At 46.7% G+C, this 22,757-nt stretch overlaps 1 protein-coding gene across 4 annotated transcripts in view; it reads left to right on the plus strand.

Moving 5' to 3' along the window:
- The first annotated feature begins 1,687 nt into the window (after window positions 1-1,687).
- The window catches only part of LOC121530952 (transcription factor COE2-like), a 36,423-nt gene continuing 15,353 nt past the window's right edge, over window positions 1,688-22,757 (plus strand). For 2 of the 4 annotated variants that reach the window (XM_041836353.1, XM_041836352.1), the window contains exons 1-7: window positions 1,688-1,864; window positions 2,166-2,281; window positions 5,011-5,167; window positions 7,182-7,245; window positions 8,375-8,430; window positions 8,547-8,620; window positions 10,171-10,239. In XM_041836353.1, coding sequence (XP_041692287.1) covers window positions 1,826-1,864; window positions 2,166-2,281; window positions 5,011-5,167; window positions 7,182-7,245; window positions 8,375-8,430; window positions 8,547-8,620; window positions 10,171-10,239 — 575 coding nt within the window. In that variant the 5' untranslated portion in view covers window positions 1,688-1,825. Of the gene's footprint in view, window positions 2,282-5,010; window positions 5,168-7,181; window positions 7,246-8,374; window positions 8,431-8,546; window positions 8,621-10,170; window positions 10,240-22,757 lie in introns of all 4 variants that reach the window. The other 2 variants (XM_041836354.1, XM_041836355.1) reach the window with 2 other exon arrangements.

Raw genomic sequence — 22,757 nt, forward strand, 5'->3', positions numbered from 1 at the left:
CAATTGTTTAGCATTATGCCACTGATATCCTTAGTCGAATCACAGCTTTCAATCACTGCGCATTGTTCATGACAGACAGAGCGCGAGAGCGTGGCTGGTTGAATAGGCAACGCGCCTGCCGGGTGCGCTCTTGTGTTTATTGATGACTCGACTGAAAACACCAAATAAGATATTCAGGATCGTTGCTTTAGACTTTTAATCCAGTTATCCTATTAAAAGACAATTTGCAAAAGAACTGAAACTTGGGCCAAATTTTGAATAGCAAAATAAATAGTCCAATAGTTTTGTTGGAAATGCAATATGTGTAAACAATAATATTACATTTTAAGTAAGTAACAAAGACTTAAATGCTTAATAAACTTTAGAAAAATTTGCTGCAACGTGTAGGCTTAGTTGTCTTTTTGCAGCACTTTCATATAGGCTTAGTTGACTTTTTGCAGGATTTTCATATTTCAAATGGAACTTTTTCAAAGGGAATGTACAATATAGCAGTGAAGATTAATAGACCAACCAGACTATAATTGTTTAGCACGACACTGATATCCTTAGTCGAATCACAGCTTTCAATCACTGCGCATTGTTCAAGGAGAGCAGACAGAGCGCGAGAGCGTGGCTGGTTGAATAGGCAACGCGCCTGCCGGGTGCGCTCTTGTGTTTATTGATGACTCGACTGAAAACGCCAAATAAGATATTCAGGATCGTTGCTTTAGACTTTTAATCCAGTTATCCTATTAAAAGACAATTTGCAATAGAATACCTAACGCAAGCAATATAACTGAAACTTGGGCCAAATGTTGAATAGCAAACTAAATAGGCCAATAGTTTTGCTGGAAATGCAATGTGTGTAAACAATAATATAACATTTGAAATGTTTTAAGTAGCCTAGACTTAAATGCTTAGTAAACTTTAGAAAACATTTCTGCAAGGTGTAGGCTTAGTTGTCTGTTTGCAGGCCTTTCATATTTCAAATGGAACTTATTCAAAGGGAATGTTTTGTCTATGTTATTTCTTTCGGTTTGCATGAATTTGCTGACTTAGCTTAATTATTTTCTCCCATGGTAATTGCGTGCATGCAACACTGACAAATCGTCAAGTAATCGAAAATGAAGTAGTAAATATATTAGGTGATTCTTATCAATGGCTGAATTAGTTTGTGGCTGCAGTAAATAACCTAGTTCCAAGATGAAAGCCTATTGTGTTCACTGAAATTATAAATAGTTGATTTCAACATTGAAGAATAATTTGTTGAAACACAAAATCAAGCAATGAACATAATGTAGCCTGATAGTTCGATAGTCAACAAATAATAAAGGACCATTGTATGAATTCTTCATTTGACCAAATTGATAAAAGTAATACATAAAAAATATATATTTGGTTACATTTCATATTCTTGTTTGTATAATCAATTAGTCTAAACAGCTGAATTGTTGCTTATGTTAGCCCACTTTCACCTGGAATCCGAAGCGGTCTTTGGTAGGACTTCACTACAGAAAAGTTTGAAGAGACGAGAGAGCTATAGGCTAGCTGAATACTAAAAATTAGCATAAGTCCAACTAACGGAGGCATTTTACACCAATGAGAGCATCAATTTCAACAATCGGTCCCCCATATGGCAGTGTAGCCCCTCCCCCCGACCCTATCCCGGCAGAGGAAGTCATTCATGCTCCAGGACTGTGGAGCATTATTGCCAGCTCTTTGGCCCATACATTCAAAGCGCAAAAGGTCTCTCTACTCTGTTTGAGAAATATTTTTCACCTGATTTTAGGACTTTCGTGAGGAAGTGTGTGCATGCATATCTGTGGTGTGCATATCTACGGTGTGCATGAGCTTGTCGAGGAGTGCGCGCATGTCCACCAAACAGGTGAACCTTGTTTATGGTCGAACCGACTTTGGACGTTACCTATCCCCTGTTCTTGGACAATGATTGCAGTCCAACAGAAGATACATCTATTGTCTGTTTTCCTTCATTAGCACGTTTGAAGACAAGCAGTATTATTTACTTTGGGAAGCTAAGCCTCAGTCATCATCGATAGCACAGTATCCTGGAACTGACCTTCCAGTTCTAGTTTCCCAAATTGATATTGCTCTCTCGTTTACTCTGAATTTCTCCAAATAAATAAAAAAACAGCGTTTGGTTTGTGTTTTAAATGTACGGGATCCAGGAGCATCTGATAAGAGACGTCAGCGGATTAAAAGAAAGAACTCTGGGAGAGATGGATCCGGTTCGGTCCTGGGTGCGTAATGTCGGTGTTGTGGATGCTAACGTAGCGGCGCAAAGGTACAGTATACCTTCATGTTCTCACGTCCTTTGTGGTATTTTGACGAAATACAGGAGTCAATCTTTTTTATTGGCAACACAACATAAAACACTATTACGGACGTATAATAAATTAATTAGACCTCTTTAAGTATGCAAGAGGAGTCGATGTAGGGTATTATGTAGGTAGGTTGTCTCACTTCAATATCCAAAAGCATATTATGCTCGGGAAATAATTAATAAAAGTAAATGACAAATAACCTATATGCACGGATACCCATAACATAGCCTATAAGTGACCGGTGGTGCCAAGCAGTCAAAGAGAACGTATTTTTGTTGATTATGCTCATGCTTCTTGTTTGATACTCATTGACCCCAAACTTCTCCAGACTTGGGATGAAACAAAAAAGCAAGTTAACTTTGGGAGTTAATGGCCGGCGGTAAAGAATGACAAATGTAAAAAAATAGATCTCGAACAGCCCTGGCTTTATGTGCGATAAGAGTGCTGCTAGTCCGGGGTACGCGCTGTCAATAGCAGAGGTGGCGGTGTCACGAGCATGAAAGGGATAAAACAAAACAAAACAATAAAACAAAAACGCATTCTGTCAGGAAAGCGAGCGCCCGGAATAATGTTATCTTATTGAGGATCACACCTCTTGGCTATTGATTTGTAGGAAGCGCATACAACGCTTTTAACGGTTGAAGTCTGTTAATTAATCCATGTTGAATTATTATAATCACTAATGATTTTATATCTCCATCCAGTTCTCTTATCACCATAGTTTAGGCCTATATCCAATAGGCTAAGGACGATGTAAGTTGATAATAATAATAACCCAATAATAATAGTAGTAATAATAATACAATTATATTGGTTTGTCTACTGAAATATTAATCAGTAGACAAATTCATATTTATAATGTCATCCCTTTCCCCAAAAGAAAGAGCTTGGAGAAAAATCAAATGTTCTTTTGATCATTATCTTATGCATTGAAAATATTTTCTCAGTGCTTTTCATACTGTTTTAAAAGTAACTTTGTGAATTCTTAATGTTAAAATACTCCTGTACATCTACAGGCTGTTATGTTAGCCTTGGTATAAATTAGCCTTAAAATACTCCAGTACATTTACAGGCTGTTTAAGATAGCCTTGGTATAAATTAGCCTATGTTTATATTTTTCAAAGGAGAACATGTAAAAAAGTAAGCATGCAGACAAGGTAGCCAAACATTAATTTCAAAGGTGTATTTGCCAAAATAAACAGATTTCTGGTTCTAGGACAAGCTTTTAACAAATCTCTGTTATTTGGTGTGTTCGATTAAGGTTATGACTGACCTTTCAAATGTACGTTAATCAGATCACAGTCTTTTCATATTTTAAATTTATTTTTTGCAAACGAAACACGTTTTGAGTCATTTGTTGATTGAAGTCCTTTGTCACGTCATGAATATCTACTTTCATAATAGGCTACTCACCAGATATGGTAACTTTACCTAAAAGTTCTCTGATAATTATTTGGTATGTGCATTTCTAAATCAAACCTATGTTGTACAGCTGTAACTACGTAACACAGTTCAGACGTGTCCTATCAGTGTTTATTTGGTGGGATCCCGTTTGAAATCGGTGAAATGGACCGTGGCACAGGCCCGCGCTTGAGTATTGAGTAGGCCTATAGGCTAGGATCCACCTATCAACCTAACCTATTATTCTCGTCCTGTGGGAAAATTATATGTTTCTGTCTTCTGCTAGGCCTACATTATGCATGCGAAAAAAAATTACGCTGCACACAATTATCCCATCTAAAGCAAATGTTAATTTATGTCAGACTTTGAAACTTTTTGTCCTTGGACTATTCAAATGTCAAGAGGATGAAGGTCAGCATGAGTTCCAAAATAACTTTCACAGTATAAGAAACATGTTTTATCTGAACGAAAGAAAACCTCTAAGGTTTGGAACTTTATATTGTGCAGCGTCGAAAAAAACAGCCTTGGTCTCACCTAGTGTAAGAGGTGAAGCATCAATAAACAATCAGTGTTAATTAAGCTGCAGGCATCCGCGCTTGGGGCAAGTCTAACTTTGACCCATCAATTAATGATAAAAACCACACTGAGAGTAGTGTTAGGATATTTTTTGTCTTCATTTCATTCCACCATCGATAATGCGTGATTTCCTAGGTAGGTCATGCATAGAAAGTTACAGTCATTGAACCCAATGCTTTAAAACGTTTTGAAAGCCATTGTTGAATTGTTGCTAACAAATAATCTAAATTTCAGCTCGTGAAAATTAAGCATCAACCAAGAATACAGTTAGACTACAGTAATAGGCTATTTATTTATTTATTTCAATATTAATTAAGCATATTAATCATATAGGCTCTAATTACTTTGATGTTTTTGCCACAGTATTTGTTCAGTGAGTATTTTTCAAAACGAATTTCCTCCATATTGCCATTCCTGACCAATTCATGTTGCAATAGTTGTTGAATCTAGAAATTAAAAACATAAAGATCAGGAAGCATATCACTACAGACTTATTTTTCTTTCATCATTTACTTTTCTCTGCAAATAAATGCATTGTTCATTAGACCTTTATTAGCTCAAAGTCTAAACTCAATAACCCTGTAATTATTATGTTGTAGCCTATACAGTTGACCTTAATAAACAGTGATTGGAGTTGTAAGAGTTTTTTTGATGTGTGCCTGAGGATTGTGTTGTAGTGTGAGTTGATTTCCCTCTCCTCTCATCTCCACAGTGGTGTAGCTCTCTCCAGGGCCCACTTTGAGAAGCAGCCCCCCTCTAACCTGCGCAAGTCCAACTTCTTCCACTTTGTCCTGGCACTCTATGACAGACACGGACAGCCTGTAGAGGTGGAGAGGACTTCCTTTGTGGACTTTGTAGAGCACGACAAGGTGTGTTTGTTTGTTTGTTTCAGTTTGTTGAGTGTGTGAGTATATTTGGGAATAATATGTCTCCATGTATTTATCTTTATTATGCATGTCCTCTTTGGCTATTATTTACCAGAAAGAGTGAACAAAAAGTTGGTAGCTATTACAGCAGTACAATCTAGCAAAGCTTTAAGCTGACCACATTTGCACAACCTGTACCAGGACATTTCTGTGCAGCCAGTAGTCTACAACCAGGCGTTCAACTTGACCTTCCACATCCCCTATAAAGCTGAGTTTAATGAACAGCTGACAGCTCCATGTTACACAAGCCTCACTCCCAATAAGCTGAGCTGATGATGAGCGATTGAAAAATAATACCTAATGACTAATTAGCAGCCTTCCTCATTAGTGGGACATCACTACTTAAAAAAAAGCAAATTACGCTTGCCTCTGTTAAGCTATACCATGACCACATCATCAAAGTCTCTTTTCCTCCCACCCCCATGTACTAAATACTGCTGAGGGGAAGAAGTAAATTCCTCAGGTCAGACATGGGGCCAAAAGAAGGAGAGGAAGAGGTGCAGAGTGGCGGTCAGATCAAGAGAGAGAGAGGGGGGGAGATGGAAAGAGAGAGAAAGAAAGAGAGAGTTTAGAGAGAACCAGAGAGACAGGGTAGGGGAGGGGTACACTGCCCACGGTGGGAGCCTTGTGCCCAGTGTTGATGGATGTTTTTGCCTTGTGGTTAAACTTGAGCTGGGCGTGTGAGGCTTGTGGTCCAAACTGGTAACAGCTCTCCCCTCAGAGAGAGAAGAGGGCACTGTCCTGTCAACGGAAGTTCAAACACAGTTTTTTTTTACTGAGAGTGTGAGAGGGAGGGAGACATGGAGGGAGGGAGACAGGGAGAGAGCGAGGGAGGGAGACAGGGAGAGAGGGAGACAGGGAGAGAGCGAGGGAGGGAGACATGGAGGGAGGGAGACAGGGAGAGAGGGAGACAGGGAGAGAGGGAGAGAGGGAGACAGGGAGAGAGGGAGGGAGGGAGACAGGGCTCCACTCTGGGCGTCAGTGCTAATGCCAGGGCTGAGGGCTGTCAGTGTTACCCCTAGCGCCACACACACAGCCAGTGCGAGGCAGAGTGATATGACGGTTGCAGAGGAGTTCATTTTCTGCATGGTTAACCTGGCATCTGGTTTTGTTTTGTTGTTATTCAGAGGTGGAAGGGTGATAAGGGGAAATGAATGTTCCTCTGTGTATATGAACAAAACATTATATTCCAGTCTCTACTGTATCTCTACTGTATCTCTACTGTATCTCTACTGTATCTCTTCTGTCAATTTCTCTCTTTCTCACTTTCGCTCATCTCTTTTAAACTGTCAATTTCTTTCCTTCCTCTCTTATCTCTCTTACTTTCTCCCCATCTCTGTCTTCCTCTTTCTGCTCAGAGATGACGGCTCCCTGGGTTATTGGACCAAAGAGCATTCCTTTGAGACCAGTTAGGGAAAGACTAGGAAAGGGAGAGAAAGAGAGGGATAAAATGAAAGAGGGTGGTGTAGAGCCAGGGGGAAGAAGGGATGGAGGAAGGGAAGTTTCTCCTTCAAGGTCGACTGCACTGAAAGAGTTTCCACTCATTGAAGTACACACTCACACACGCACACACGCACAAAGCCACACAGACACACAGACACTCAAAGGCATGCATGCAGACCTATACATGTGCACACATGAGCTTGTGCGCACATGACCTGTTGCATACATTATCCTTTGTACACTGTTGTATGTGATCATAAGGATCCCACGGCTTTAGGATTTCACATCAGACATGCTGCAGTTCAACTTCTAAAAAGAGGAGCTAATTCAAGGTTAAGTACACTGTTCTGGAGCTCAGTGCAGGGTCCCATCTACAGGGTAGGAAACCTAAAACCCTCTGATCCCACACCACTCCCAGGGATGAAGTGTTCTTAACTGTGCTTAACTCAAACCCCACCGCGCTATAACTGCATGACTGCATTGTGTGTTTGTCTGTTTGTCCTCTCATTCCAAGGAGCAGACGGGAGAAAAAACCAACAACGGCACGCACTACAAGCTACAGCTCCTCTACAGTAATGGTGAGTCCACCTGACCTCCAAACCACCATGGCATCAGATGATGAGCAGCATGCCCCATTCATGTCAGTGTGAGAACTTGGGCACTCAGGAGTTGATATGTTCTGTGTGGTTTCATGTCTCTTGATTCTATGTCCCGAAAACATTTTAGTGTCTGACCACTTTAGAGTGGGAGGAGGAACAGGTTGTCCTGAGCCAGACCACTGACCAAACACCATCCTGCATCTCAATGGTATGGCCATGGAATGGACATGATATGGACATACCCACTTCTCATTTGTTCCAAATATAAGAGGAAAAGCCCACTTTCCCCCAACCCCCTCTCCCAGTACTCTTCTCCCTACCTCTTCCTCTGCCTCTCATCCCACCTCACCCCGCTCCTAAATATCTATCCATTCATCCAATCGCTGAGTTATTTAAGCCCCAGATTTAGTTGTGTGTGAAGCTGCTTCGGGCCCCATAAACAGGGAAACGAGGTACATGGTGCCCCCCATGGTGTTACAACATCAGATAAGGGATGTGCACAGAGATTTGGGTTCCCATGAGCCTCCACTGCCCCTACTCTGCCATCCCTGTGGCACCCATGGGAGAGGAGATAAAAGACCCCGACCAAACACACTCATATACATGTACACACACACGCCTGCCTCCGCACCCTCCCTTCCCCTCCCTTTCCCTCTAGTGATTTCAAAGGCCCCCCGATTGAGACTTTGATGAGGGGAACCCGTTTTAAAAAGCAATACTCTGCATAGTAGGCTCCATAGAAAAAAACTTGGATAAAACATGCTGCTCTTCAGAAGCAATTGATTACATCGATGCCGTTTCTCTGTCCTGTGTGATTCTCAGCAGCCTACAAGGAAGTAAAACCAGTCGGTTTGAAGCACCCAAAGACCAAAGGTTCCGGTGTTTTCTAAAAGCATGCTGGGAGGCTTGCTGTGTCAGATCCCAGAGCTCCTAAAGCCTTCCATTGCTCCTGATCTGACCTGTATGGATGACCCAGGGAATGGCCATTATGGGAGTCAAATAAATGTCCAGTCTAAAACACTCATATCCCATGGTTGTCCCATGATTTGGTTGTCTCTGTGAGGTTAGTTTAGTTTCCGCTAATCATTGTGTATATGTCTGTGTGCAGGGGTTCGTACGGAACAGGATCTTTATGCACGGCTTATTGACTCCGTCACTAAACAGGTAAGGAGCCCTGTTTTCACTGACTGGATTTAGCCTGCTGTGGAGCTCATGCTTACAGCTTGATTGATTGCACATGAAATCTAATTCCCCCATCACCCGCTCTCCCTCTCTCTCAGCCCATATCATATGAGGGACAGAACAAGAATCCTGAAATGTGCCGGGTTCTGCTCACTCACGAGGTTATGTGCAGGTGAGTCATATACTCTCGCGCGCGCGTGTGCGCACACACACACACACACACACACACACACACACACACACACACACACATCCTTAAAAATGTATTTATGTTTTGTCTTGATGTGTCTGGCATGTGGTATGCCATTTGAAAATAAGACTGAGGTTGAAGTGAAAGTATAGCCTGTCTGTCATCAGGCTTGTTACAGTGTGAGCCCCCTGCTGCCCTCCGTGTCCCCCGCCAGCTCCTGTTTCTCTCTGGAGCCTCCCTCACAGACAGACAGGGGGAGGTATCAGGCCAGTCTCCCTTCAACCTTCACTGAAACATGTTGAGGGAATAATCCTCCCCCTAACCCCCCACCCCATCACCACCCCAGACCCTTATGTTATGCATGGACAATGGTCCACATAGGAACAATGTTGAAACATAAGAATTAGATTTAGATTAGTTTCTCACATTTCTGAATGCTTTAGTTTCTAACAATGTGTATGGAAACTAATGCATGTGTAAGAAGAATAAGACAGTGTCAGGAATGGGTCAGGGTGGAAGAAGAGAGCTGCCTTTATGGTGCTTTTTGGAAGACGGGGCTTCTTCACCATGCATTCAGTGTTTTTGGAGGTATGGAGCAGTGGAGGCTGTTGAGGGGAGGAACAGCTCATTATAATGGCTGGAATGGAGTAAATGGAATGGCATCAAACACATGGAAACCATGTGTTTGATGTATTTGATACCATTCCACTGATTCCACTCCAGCCATTACCATGAGCCCGTCCTCCCCAATTAAGGTGCCACCAACCTCCTATGGTATGGAGGTAGGAAGAGAGGGACAGAGTGAGAGAGAGAGTTAGTGTTGGGGAAGTGGGGCAGTGACCCAGTGTTTGAGGGCAGGAGAGGGAATGAGAGGGGGGTTGGGCAGGGGGAGAAGGGCTAAGACTGAGTGAGCTTTGCCATTGTGTAGCCAGCAGATGACCGAATGTGACTCACAGCTGGCTAATAACAGAGCCGGGGAGGCAGAGGGCAAGCGTCACAGCTGGGGAGTGAGGCCGTCTGACAGGGGGGCGGAGGGAGGGTGGAAGGGGGCAGGGCAAGGCCAAGCTGGGACACGAGAGGGGTGAGGCGAGGTGTAGGGTGGCAGATGGTTAGGGGTGGGGGCACTTTTGTTATGCAGCGGAGGGGACTTGGAGAGGGGGCCAGCAGGCTCCACAGACAGGACTGCTGACGAATTGTAGGATGCTGTGTGTGTGTGTTGATGTGTTTGTCTGTGTCTCTGTGTGATGGGGTAGGGGTTGTCTTTGATTTCGAAATCAATGTGACAGATTGCCAGGGTGGCTTTTCACTTTTGAATGGTCTCTCCCTGTTTGTATGGTACCTTTTCTCCCCCTTTCTTTATTCTTTTGTCTATTTTTTGTCTTTGTCTTTGGCCCTTTTTGTTTCCCTGGATCTGTGCAGTCTGCAGTGCAGTCTGGGACGGTGGTCAGGCCAGAGGAAAGATCAGTCCTGTCATGCTGGTTTGTTTCACTCACTGTGTTGTTGTGTTTTCTGGTTATTATTTTGGAACACAGTCGCTGTTGTGAGAAGAAAAGCTGTGGAAACCGCAACGAGACCCCCTCTGACCCAGTCATCATTGACAGGTAACGCCACCTGTCACTCACTCACACTACCCAGACAACGTCAAACAACCCAACTGAGCCTATGTTCTTCTGTCTCCCCCTCAACTGTCCCTCTCATGCCTCTAAGATGTCCATTGTCCAGACATGCCCAGGTGCAGAAATACTCACACAAACATACATTTTGAGAGAGAGAGAGACAGAGAGAGAGAGAGAGGAGAAGGAGAGAGAGTTTGGAGTGAGGGCAGAGAACCACATCCATGTGGTTCCTGTGATGAGATCTCACAAATCAGCTGTTGCTTTTATGGCCAATAAAGACAGAGGACCCAGTGAGAGAGGGAGGGTTAGTGGGGGCAACGGGAGAGGAGGAGGGGGCAGGGGTAGGGTGTAGATGTGTAGGGGTGGTGGCAGGGTGCATACATGTCTGCATGTTAAATGTGTGGGCGAGTATGTACAGTCCATGTGTGTGTGTATATATTTAGGAGCTCGCCCTCTAGGTCTGTTGCTGTGCCAGATCCCTTTAACGGAGTACACCCACCCTGTGAGTGTTTATGGCACTGAGGCATGCGTCTGTGATAATTAGTGTCTCTGCAGTATACCTGTCAGTGCTAATGTAAGCATCTGTGTTTGTTAGTGACTGTGCTCACATACTGTCTGTCTATCCGGTGTCTCTGTCTGTCTGTCTGTCTGTCTGTCTGTCTGTCTGTCTGTCTGTCTGTCTGTCTGTCTGTCTGTCTGTCTGTCTGTCTGTCTGTCTGTCTGTCTGTCTGTCTGTCTGTCTGTCTGTCTGTCTGTCTGTCTGTCTATCCGGTGTCTCTGTCTGTCTGTCTGTCTGTCTGTCTGTCTGTCTGTCTGTCTATCCGGTGTCTCTGTCTGTCTGTCTGTCTGTCTGTATGTCTGTCTAGCCGGTGTTTACTTTGCTCTGGTTGGTCAGCACACAGAACACTGTGGCCGCCCCTTGCACTTAGTCCGCACTGTCCTACTAAAATTACCTCCTCTGTACACAGTCCTAACTCCTGCCAAATATATTAATAAAAAAAGATCATGAAGAGTTAGGGTCTATCGTGCAATGTGGGGGTTATGTATTGTCTGTAGCCTCCCCACCTGACAGTCAGTTATCAGGCTTTAGGGAGACGGCGCATTACCTTAATGGGCATGTGTGAGGGTTTCCACGTCCCAGGAATTTTGGAGTCACACAGTGTCTGCCTGATATTAACCACTGTGATAAATGCTCATAAGCAGACCTTTTGTACAATGGTTTTTCTGTGATGTCATCTCTTCAACCTTCATCGCCCCTTCCTTCCCCTCACTCTTCCTCCCTCCTTCTCTCCCTCCCTCCATCCCTCCCAAAATACATCCCAAAATGTCAAGGATTTTTCTCTCCCACTTTCCCTCCCTCTTCTGTCTTTGTCTCTCCCCTTCACTCTCACTCCTCCCCTCCCTCTCTCTCCTTCACTCTCACCCCTCCTCCCTCTCTCTCCTTCTCTGTTCGAGCTGGCTGGCAGTTGACAGTGTGTCTCAGAGGATCTCTGCTGAAGATAGTTTTCATATAACGGAAAATTGGTCTGTTGTCTTTTGGATTTTCCCAGAATCCCTAGCAGCTGTTTTGCTCATTTGGCGCATTACTTTCCCAACGACCCCCCTTCTCTTCCTCCATCTTCCATGGGAAAACCTCTCCAAAGATTGTTTATAAGTAGCATAGGGGGCTTGTGAATTGGAGGATCTAAATGATATCAGTGTGTGAGCCTGTGCATGCTGATGGTGGTGCTGTGAGGATGGATTTAAATGGGATCGTTGACCTACTGTACGCTCTAATCACACTGGGCCCATCCAGGTCTGATAGCAGCTTTTCCCTCTTGACAGGCCCATGGATCCCTCTCCTTGGGGACCAGCCTATTAGCAGTTATGTAATTTGGGATAAGCTGGTGGAATTTGTTGTAGCGTTGCACTGTGTCCTTGCAGAGATCTCAACTTTATTTATTGTGGATTTGTGTGTGTGTGCATGTGCATGTGTGTATGTGATAAATAGCAAGAGAGAGAGAGAGAGAACGTGTCTGTCTGTGAATATGCCCACATTGTTTGTGTATACATAAATTAATGTATGTGTGTGTGTGTGTGTGTGTGTGTGTGTGTGTTTGTGGGTGTGGGTGTGGGTGGGTATGTGTGTACATGGATGTGCACAGATGTTTATTTATGTATGTATGTATATGGATGTGTGTGCAATTGTGTATGTGTCTGTGGCCCCTTGCCTGAACCTATCCCAGAGTCACTGCTTGGGGCCTAAATTATTAATATGTGTATGTGGAGGGGGTAGGTGGGTGAGGGGGGCTGTTTCTGAGGCTGCAGTAATCAGCCTCCTGCTCCCAGCCCCAACACCTGTTCTCCAATTAACATGCAGTGTGCTGGGGCCCACCCGCTCCTACTGACCCCCCTACTGCTGCCCCATCTCTCTATCTCCATCTCTCTCCCTTTCTCTCTCTATCGCTCTCTCTCCATCTCTATCTCGCTCCATCTCTCTCCATCTCTGTCTCTCTCTCTCTCCATCTCTGTCTCTCTCCATCTGTCTCTCTCTCTATCTCTCCTTCTCGCTCAGTGTTTCTGTCTCTCTATTCAGTCTCTTTCTCTCTCATTCTCTCTCTCTTTCTCTCTATGGTCCCCTTCTCTCTTAGTTTCTCATGCTCATACCAGTGTTTCTACCCCACTCGTTCATTCTTTATCTCTTTTTCTTTCACTTCCTCTCTGCCCTTGTCTTTCTCTCTTCCTCTCCCTTGTGTTCCCTCATCCCTCTCTTTCCCCTTCCTCTTAGCCCATCTTATTTTGTAGTAATTAGGCAGTGTCATTAGGACACCTACCCAAGCACAAGGGAGTTTGCAATTCCCCAAACGGCCCAACCCCCCTCTTTTTCTTATCTCCTTTCCATATTGTTTCGGTCCCCCCCCCCCCCCACACACACAAATCCCCTCCTCCCTCTCCTGCTGCTCCACTCCGTCCTTCTCCCTAATCCTGATTTGAGTGAAAGGGGAGAGAGTAGATCACAGCTGATCCATAGGGAGGGGTGGTGGAGCCAGGGGGCTTGTAGGGGGTTAGTCAGAATAGGGAGATGACTCTTAAAGATGCCCTTGTGTCACGCTTTTATTCAGAGTAAAACACTGATCAGGTCATACTGCTTGCAGCGTCTACTAGTCTTGTTATTGTTCAATCTGTCACTCACTCACTGACATTCTTACTTATGCAATTGAAGGGGACCTCTGTTTCAAAGATGTCAATGGTCTTTGACTGATTGATTGACTGATTGATTGATTCCTCTGTCTTGCCCATTTCAAATATTAATGGTTTACATCCACACAAGTGCCCTGTTGTTGACTGACTCTCTGGTGATTGAATGTTTTTTTTTTACCGTATGGCTACAGCACTCCATACTCCGATATTCTGTTTTTACAAGCTTTGCTTTTGCATTATCTGGTTTTGATATTTTCTTAGAGCTTGTCTAACTTGTGTATACCAGAACATACAGTATCCCTGTCTGTGTCCCTCCCTCCTCTTAGTTAAGGAGTTCTCCCTCTACCCTCTACTCAGAGACAGACAGGTCAGTTAACAGTGGCATTACTGCCAGATGACCCCTGACCTTTAGAAGGTGCTAGCCTCTGTATTTATAGAGAAGCATGCTTTACAACAGAGACAGGCAGAGAGTCAGTATTAGTGCTAGTGTTTGTAGGAATGGGAAGTGTGGGCTGGTTAGAGGGAGCAGTCAGGGTTGGTGTGTACAAGTGTGGTTTTATATTTGGCTAGGAGGTTGGGATCAATAGATGGTCATAAGGAAAGCATGGAGGATCCATTGTAAGGCAGGGGAGAAGAGTGGAGGAGAGGGGAGGCAGGGGAGGAGAGGGCGAGGAGAGGGGATCAATGGCATGCACCATCTCACTAATTGATCGTGTTTTCAGGAGGGGTCTTTTTTAACAAGATGGTACTCTGATGAAACAGGAATAATCGTTTGGAATTTTCCAATTTAGTCAATATCGATTTTCCCTTCCCCCGTTCAAAAAGAAAAGCCATTTCACAAAGACTGGATGCAAGGGAGAGATACAGCAGAGTTTTCCTTTCTGTCAACTAGAACATACAAAATCTTTCAAGCAAGTTATTTTCTCATCACAAACCAAGTTTCAATCTAACATTTTTATGAGAGTAAAGTACATGTCGGATACAAATTTCATGACGGGCCTGATGGAAACAGAAAATGTATCGGTAAACGTTCCAAATGTCGACAAAACAAAAACTATAGACAAGGTGGGATCTTTTTGTATCTGTAAATTAATTGTGCGAGAATTGTCAGTGGAAACGCTTTTATGGGCAAATATTGATATAATAACCATCATATCGAAGTAAACATGGAGTCACGCGATGACAGCATGCAGTTTATTAGGCTACAGATGAAATATATGTTGATGACCTTCACAGGGTGGTGAAAGTGCAAGGTGATGAGCTTGACGCTCCTTTCCAATAAAAATCGAGGGTCTTATTCGGCTGTTTGACAAATACAAATAATTTTGCTCTTTTGTCCATATTAATCTCATAACGTAGGGTATACCCGCACTGTATCTGCGAGCTGTTGGCTATAGCGCACATGCCAATACCAGAGTGGGCACACTCACTATATAATGCAACATTTGTTTGTGAGAAAACCATCAGTAGAGTGAAAAATGCGATGGAAACCAATTTAACTTGTATTTTTTATTCGGTACATGGGAATTTAACTGCAAAAAGGTATTTTTATGTGCACTACATCATCACGCACAGCCTTTTCTCTGCAACAAGTCAATTTGATGGAAACACACCTCTAGTGGCAAAATGCACATATTGTTTTTATGCTGATTTTTGAATATTTGCATGAAAATCTGTTGCCAATTGGATGGAAGCCTAGCTAATTCGACCAGAGAAATCCTTTCCTATGTGTTAATAATAGTAACTGTTAAAGACTTATTATAGGAGGCAGTAATGGTTATGGTAAAGCCCACTTTTAGAAATGTGAATAGCCTTTTACTGTGATAAGAGCGTCTGCTAAATGACTTAAATGTAAATGTACTGCAGTGGGGTAAATCAGGGTCACACAGAGTGATTCTTGGTAGTCTTAAACAAATCTACTTTCAAACAAAAGCATACACCTCAAACACATGGTTATGGGCTTAAAAAAAAGAAGACACCTATACCATGTCAGATATAGTTAAAATGCATCCCAATATTACACTTTATATACATCACAGAAGACTGAAATACAACAAAACAGTTTGACTTAGAAACACCGGATTTTGTTCAAATATTTTTGTTAATTATGAAATTAAGAAAAATATTAATAACATTCCACACATGGGGCCAAAGAGGGCGCTTTTGGTCATTGACTGCAGGAAAGGGCTACAGTTCCCTTGCGAAGGCTTGATTTCAGGTCGTCGACCCTAAGAGGAATCCATTGCTCTTCATCTTGTGTAACAGACCGTATTGATCTTGTACTCCTGATTCTAGCTATGTGCACGTTTGGTTGTTTTTAACTTGCCCTCACATAGCAGGGAATTAAAGTGTGCACATATTTGCTTTGAATCAATATCCACAACATTAACCTCCCGAAAATCATTTGGGTCAATTTCTAATGTCTTCATTTGGATGAGGATTATTTCAATAAATGTTTTGCATGTTATCTGTTGGAATGGATCCCTGTAGACGTAGCTAGTTTCCACTGTGAGAACATACAGAATGTGTCTGTGTAGCAGCACGGTGTAGCCTAACATCCGTCTGTCTCTGTCCTCTGGTGCAATAAAACTGGAGGCATTTTCATGGGTCTTTACGGATTTAGTCTGTCTGGACAGTTTGACAATAAAGCATTCAGATATCATTTTTATCAATTTGTATCTGAATGCCCTTCTTTAACCACCACGTCTCTGTCATGAGCCCTCTCACTCCACCGGGTTACCACCTTTATGTGTTTCCACTATCTTCCACTCTGCTCATCTCTCTCTCTCTACTCAGCCTAACGAGCTCCACCTGTCCCTGCTCTGCTCGGCTCTAATTACTCTGCCAGCTGCGCTGCATTACCCACTAACCTCTCCCAGTATTTTAAGTCCCGTCTTTCAGCTCTCCTTTGTCAGATCGTCTGCAAAGCTCACACCCGGAACCTGTGTGCTCGCGCTTCTGGCTCACCCTTGTTTTGTGACCCCGGACCTGCCTGATTCTTGGATACTCTTCTGCCCCAGGAAAACCAGACCTGCTTTCTGCCATTACGACTCCTGACTACTCTTCGACCCCGGACTTCTGGACCACCAACCACCGGCGTCATCGGACGCATCGCTGCCACTGGGGGAGGGGCACAGACCCAGCACATTGGACGGGATAACCCCTGGAGCCTTCACTCACGCCCTACTTCCCTTTTCCCTTAAGTTTTAATAAACTTTCTGGTGTGACGCAATTGTGGTCCTCTTGTCGTCTGTCTGAACCGTGACAGTACGATCTGACCATCATGGACTCAGCGCACACTTCCCCCGACATGGAAACCGAAGAACCTGAGCAACCCACCGCCATGCTACGCCTGGAACACACTGAGAGAGAGCTAGGCCGCATGAGCGGCGACATCACCTCTCTGCTTCAGGTCGGCCACCAACAGCATCAGCAGTTCCAGCAGCACCAGCAGCAGTCCCAGCAGCAGCAACAACAACTCGCCAGGATCATCCAACTCCTCACCAACCTTACCCCAGCCAGTCTGCCCACCAGCCCTGCCTCCGAGTTACCTGCCCCGGTCATTTCAGCCGCCGCCCGGAACCCAAGATTGGAAACCCCGAGCGGTTCAACGGCGATTCTACCCAGGTCCGGCCATTCCTGACTAGCTGCCGACTTCAGTTCTCCTTGCAGCCAAGGACCTTCGCCACGGAGGGGGCTAGGGGTCGGGTATGCCATCACTCACCTGACGGGCCGAGCTCGACTCTGGGGAACAGCAGAGTTCGAACGTCAAACCCCCGCATGTGCAACCTTCGACCTGTTTGCTGAGGAGATGCTGAAGGTGTTTGACCTGGATTCACCAACCGCAGAGGCGTCTCGTGAACTGTTCAGGATTCGACAAGGCAGACGTACAGTCGCAGACCATTCCATCGACTTCCGAACCCTGGCAAGACGAAGTTCTTGGAACACACCATCGTTGGTGGACGCGTTCTTCCATAGCGTGGCTGACTATATCAAGGACGAGTTGGTCTCCCATGAACTGCCTTCCACTCTTGATGAAGCCATCGCACTGACTGTCCGGATCGACAGAAGGATACAGACCCGTCGTCGTGAGAGGGGGCGCCAAGGTCCACCTACTACCGGCATTCGGAGAGATCCGACTGGGCTCCTGTCAGCTACTGCCACTCACCCAAGTCAGCTTGATCAGTCTGAGCCTATGGAGATTGGGCGAGCCTCTCTCACTCCTGCAGAGCGCCAGCGCCGCTTCACCTCAAACCTCTGCCTCTATTGTGGAGGTGATGGACATCGTGTGGTAACCTGCCCTTTTAAAGGCCGAAGCTCACCGGGCATAGGGGGAGTCCGGTTGAGCTCAATGACCATCCAGTCCTCCGACCGCAAACCCTTGCTGCAAGTTCACCTCCGCCTCTCTGACTCTACTCACACCCTGGCTGCTCTGGTGGATTCTGGCGCCGAAGCCAACATAATGGACATCAAGCTGGCACGCCAACTGGGACTGGAGAACCTCCGTTTGACACCTCCTATTCCTGCCCGGGCACTGGACGGACACTTACTCGGATCGGTCACTCATGTCACGGCCCCGGTCTTGATGGGTCTGTCCGGAAACCATCAAGAAACTATCCAGTTTCACCTGCTCCCCTCTCCAGGCCAACCCCTCATCCTGGGTTACCCATGGCTCCGCCGGCACAACCCTCAGCTCGACTGGGTGACCGGGGTGATCAGGGAGTGGGGGAGAGGACTGCCACCGAACCTGCCTGCTTGCTGCCGCACTACCCCCTCGGCCAGTACCTACTAACTCCGCCCCTGACCTCTCCCATGTCCCAGAATGCTACCATGGTCTCAGAGAAGTGTTTAACAAAGCAAGAGCCACATCTCTGCCCCCTCACCGACCGTACGACTGTGCCATCGACCTCCTCCCTGGAACAGCCCCTCCAAGGGGCCGTCTTTATTCGTTGTCTGCTCCTGAAAGAAGGTCCATGGAGGACTACATCAATGACTCTCTGTCCACAGGATTGATCCGTTCATCTTCATCTCCGGCTGGTGCTGGCTTCTTCTTTGTGGGGAAGAGGGACGGATCTCTTCGCCCCTGCATCGACTACAGGGGACTCAACGACATCACAGTGAAAAACCGTTACCCTCTCCCTCTGCTCACCTCTGCTTTTGAGTTGCTCCAGGGAGCCACTGTTTTTACCAAGTTGGATCTCAGAAACGCTTACCACCTAGTGCGGATCCGGGAGGGAGATGAATGGAAGACCGCATTCAATACACCAACAGGCCACTACGAGTATCTGGTTATGCCTTTTGGCCTCACCAATGCTCCTGCTGTGTTCCAGGCTCTAGTGAATGATGTACTGCGGGACATGTTAAACAAGTTTGTCTTCGTTTACCTGGATGACATCTTAATCTACTCCAGAAACCTGTCTGAACACACCCGCCATGTCCAGCAAGTCCTTCATCGTCTTCTGGAGAATTCCCTCTACGCCAAGGCAGAGAAATGTGAGTTTCACGTCAAGACAGTGGCCTTCCTGGGGTACATAGTGGCAGAGGGAAGTATCCAAATGGATCCTGCCAAAGTATCAGCAGTCACGTCATGGCCAGTTCCGGAGAACAGAAAGAAGCTGCAACAGTTTCTGGGGTTTGCTAACTTCTATAGAAAGTTTATCCGGAACTACAGTACCGTTGCTGCCCCTCTCACTGCTCTAACCAGCACCAAGCAACCCTTCACCTGGACCCCAGCAGCCGACAAGGCCTTCAGTACCCTCAAGGTAAGGTTCACCTCCGCTCCCATCCTCCAGATGCCTGACGTGGACCGGCAATTCATTGTGGAGGTGGACGCCTCGGATGTGGGAGTTGGTGCTGTGATTTCTCAGTGGGCTGCGGAGGATAGGAAGCTCCATCCCTGTGCCTTTTTCTCACGTCGGTTGTCCCCCTCTGAGTGCAATTACGACATAGGGAACCGAGAGCTGCTGGCTGTGAAGCTTGCCTTGGAGGAGTGGCGTCACTGGCTGGAGGGGTCCACCATTCCATTTTCGTTTGGACCGATCATAAGAACTTGGAGTACATCCGCACGGCCAAACGGTTGAACTCCAGGCAGTCCCGCTGGGCCCTGTTCTTCACCAGGTTTAATTTCACTCTGTCATACCGGCCTGGATCACGCAACACCAAGCCAGACGCCCTCTCCCGTCAATTCCAGAAGGATGACAACCCCTCCAAGGATCCTGTGTCGATTCTGCCAAGTCCCTGCATCGTAGCAGCTCTGACCTGGGCTGTTGAGGAACAGGTGCTGGAAGCTCTCCGTAACCAGCCCGGTCCCAGCACTTGCCCAGCTGACCGCCTTTTTGTCCCCGAAAACCTAAGGTCCCAGGTCGTTCAGTGGGGACATGACTCCCGCCTAGCTTGTCACCCTGGCTCCACCCGCACTTACAACCTGCTCGCCCAGAGGTTCTGGTGGCCCGCTCTGAGAAAGGATGTACGGGAATTCGTCCAAGCCTGCCCCATCTGCAACCAACACAAGTCGTCCTGCCAGCCCCCCAGCCGGATTGCTGCAGCCCCTGCCTGTGCCCAGACGTCCCTGGTCTCACATCGCCCTTGACTTTGTCACGGGGCTGCCCCCTTCAAGGGGCAAGACCGTCATTCTCACCATAGTTGACCGATTCAGCAAGATGGCACACTTCATTCCCCTCCCCAAGCTCCCAACCGCCAAGGAGACCGCCCAGGTGGTCCTGGAACACGTCTTCCGGATCCACGGACTGCCAAAGGATGTAGTTTCTGACCGTGGTCCACAATTCTCCTCCGCTTTTTGGAAGGAGTTCTGTCACCTGCTGGGAGCCACAGTCAGTCTGACTTCCGGATTCCATCCCCAATCCAATGGGCAGTCAGAGCGGGCTAATCAGGAGCTCGAGAAGGCACTGCGATGCATGACTTCACGCAACCCCCACTCCTGGTCGCAGCAATTGACATGGGTGGAGTACGCACACAATTCTCTGACCTGCTCTGCCATCGGTATGTCCCCTTTCCAATGTGTTTATGGATACCAGCCTCCTCTATTTGCCAGTCAGGAAGGGGAGGTTACTTGCCCATCTGCACTTGCGTTTGCCCGTCGATGTCGCCGCACCTGGTCACAGGCCCGAGCCACACTTCTCAGATCCGTTGCCAGCTACACTACCGGGGCCAACCGTCGGAGAATCCCTGCTCCCACCTACCATGTTGGTCAAAGGGTGTGGTTGTCGTCAAGGAACCTGCCACTCAGGGTGGAGTCGCAGAAGTTGGCACCTCGGTTCATTGGCCCATTCCCTATCATAAGAGTGATTAGCCCAACTGCTGTCCGGCTCCAACTGCCTAATTCCATGAGGGTGCACCCCACTTTCCATGTGTCTAAGATTAAGCCCATTCATGAGAGTCCGCTGGTCCCTGCTGCGCCTTGTCCTCCTCCTCCACGGCTCGTCGATGGTGGTCTGGTTTACACCGTCCGCCGCCTGCTTCGGTCCAGACGGAGGGGTAGGGGTCTCCAGTACCTCATTGACTGGGAGGGCTATGGACCTGAGGAAAGGACCTGGGTGCCAGCTAGTCGGATTGTGGATAGGACTCTCATCACCGCCTTCCACCAACGGCATCCTGATCAACCTGCAATCCGTAGGGGGCCGCCCCAGAGGGATCCCTAACCGTCCTGCCCGCTCGGCTTCCTGTCCTGTGCCTGATCCTGTCTCGGGACCTGTCCCATCTCCCGACCACGGCCCTCCGGCTTCCTCCGAGGATGAGGGCGTTCGCTCGGACCGTTCGGAGGAGTTCTAGCCCTCCTCCGGCTCCCCTCCTCCCGCCCGGCGTGGTGTTGCTCTTGGGACTTCTGGGGCCGTCCCCTTGGGGGGGTTCTGTCATGAGCCCTCTCACTCCACCCGGGTTACCACCTTTATGTGTTTCCACTATCTTCCACTCTGCTCATCTCTCTCTCTCTACTCAGCCTAACGAGCTCCACCTGTCCCTGCTCTGCTCGGCTCTAATTACTCTGCCAGCTGCGCTGCATTACCCACTAACCTCTCCCAGTATTTTAAGTCCCGTCTTTCAGCTCTCCTTTGTCAGATCGTCTGCAAAGCTCACACCCCGGAACCTGTGTGCTCGCGCTTCTGGCTCACCCCTTGTTTTGTGACCCCGGACCTGCCTGATTCTTGGATACTCTTCTGCCCCAGGAAAACCAGACCTGCTTTCTGCCATTACGACTCCTGACTACTCTTCGACCCCCGGACTTCTGGACCACCAACCACCGGCGTCATCGGACGCATCGCTGCCACTGGGGGAGGGGCACAGACCCAGCACATTGGACGGGATAACCCCTGGAGCCTTCACTCACGCCCTACTTCCCTTTTCCCTTAAGTTTTAATAAACTTTCTGGTGTGACGCAATTGTGGTCCTCTTGTCGTCTGTCTGAACCGTGACACGTCTCTAAGGGACTGTTTAACCACCACGTCTCTAAGGGACTGTTTAACCACCACGTCTCTAAGGGACTGTTTAACCACCACGTCTCTAAGGGACTGTTTAACCACCACGTCTCTAAGGGACTGTTTAACCACCTGTCTGAATCTTATTCCTTTCTTTCTTCCTCTCTCAACTTTTTTCTCACTTACTTTCCCCTATAAATACGATTTATTTAGGTGATAGTTATGAACACGCAGCGTGACAGTACTTGCTTTTTGTGCATGGTTTTATCTCCTCCTCCTGCCTCTGTGTGTTGCCTCTGTGTCGTTCTGAGTTACTGTAGGTCTGTGTTGACACGTCCCTACTCCCTGTGCCAGCTAGCCTCGTTAGCCTCTCACTGTAATTTTAATGGAGGGGAACATCACCCGCCCCTCTCAGCAGAGCCCCCGGGAACATGCAGGGAGCAGGGCTTTTGGAAAGGAACATTAAACAATTGGCCCCAAAAAATGGAAATGGCAACCATTATTTGGACAGTGTCAGGGGGTCGAATTCTTCCCGTCTCCCAGATGCATACTCAGTAGCAGCCAAACGACCCTGTTACGTCATCAGTATGTACTATTGGAGATGTAAATAGTGTCCGTTTTAAAGATTGTTTCTCATAATCACAGAATCTGTATCTCCTTTACCTGTGGATATCATGGTCACCAGCAGCAGTGCATGTCAGGGTGGAGATTCTAGTTAACAGACATACTGGGCCCCACCACCACCATCACCCCCTGTGTGGTCTGGACCTTTCCACAATGGTGGTTCTTTCTTAGACTCATTTAAAAGTGTCCCAGAGAGCCCTGATTTTAGAGGACGGGGGATCCCTGCATCTGAATTACACAGATCAATAGCATGACAAGCCATCTATACAG

Source organism: Coregonus clupeaformis, chromosome 18 (genome assembly GCF_020615455.1).
Source record: "Coregonus clupeaformis isolate EN_2021a chromosome 18, ASM2061545v1, whole genome shotgun sequence".
Taxonomy (NCBI): domain Eukaryota; kingdom Metazoa; phylum Chordata; class Actinopteri; order Salmoniformes; family Salmonidae; genus Coregonus; species Coregonus clupeaformis.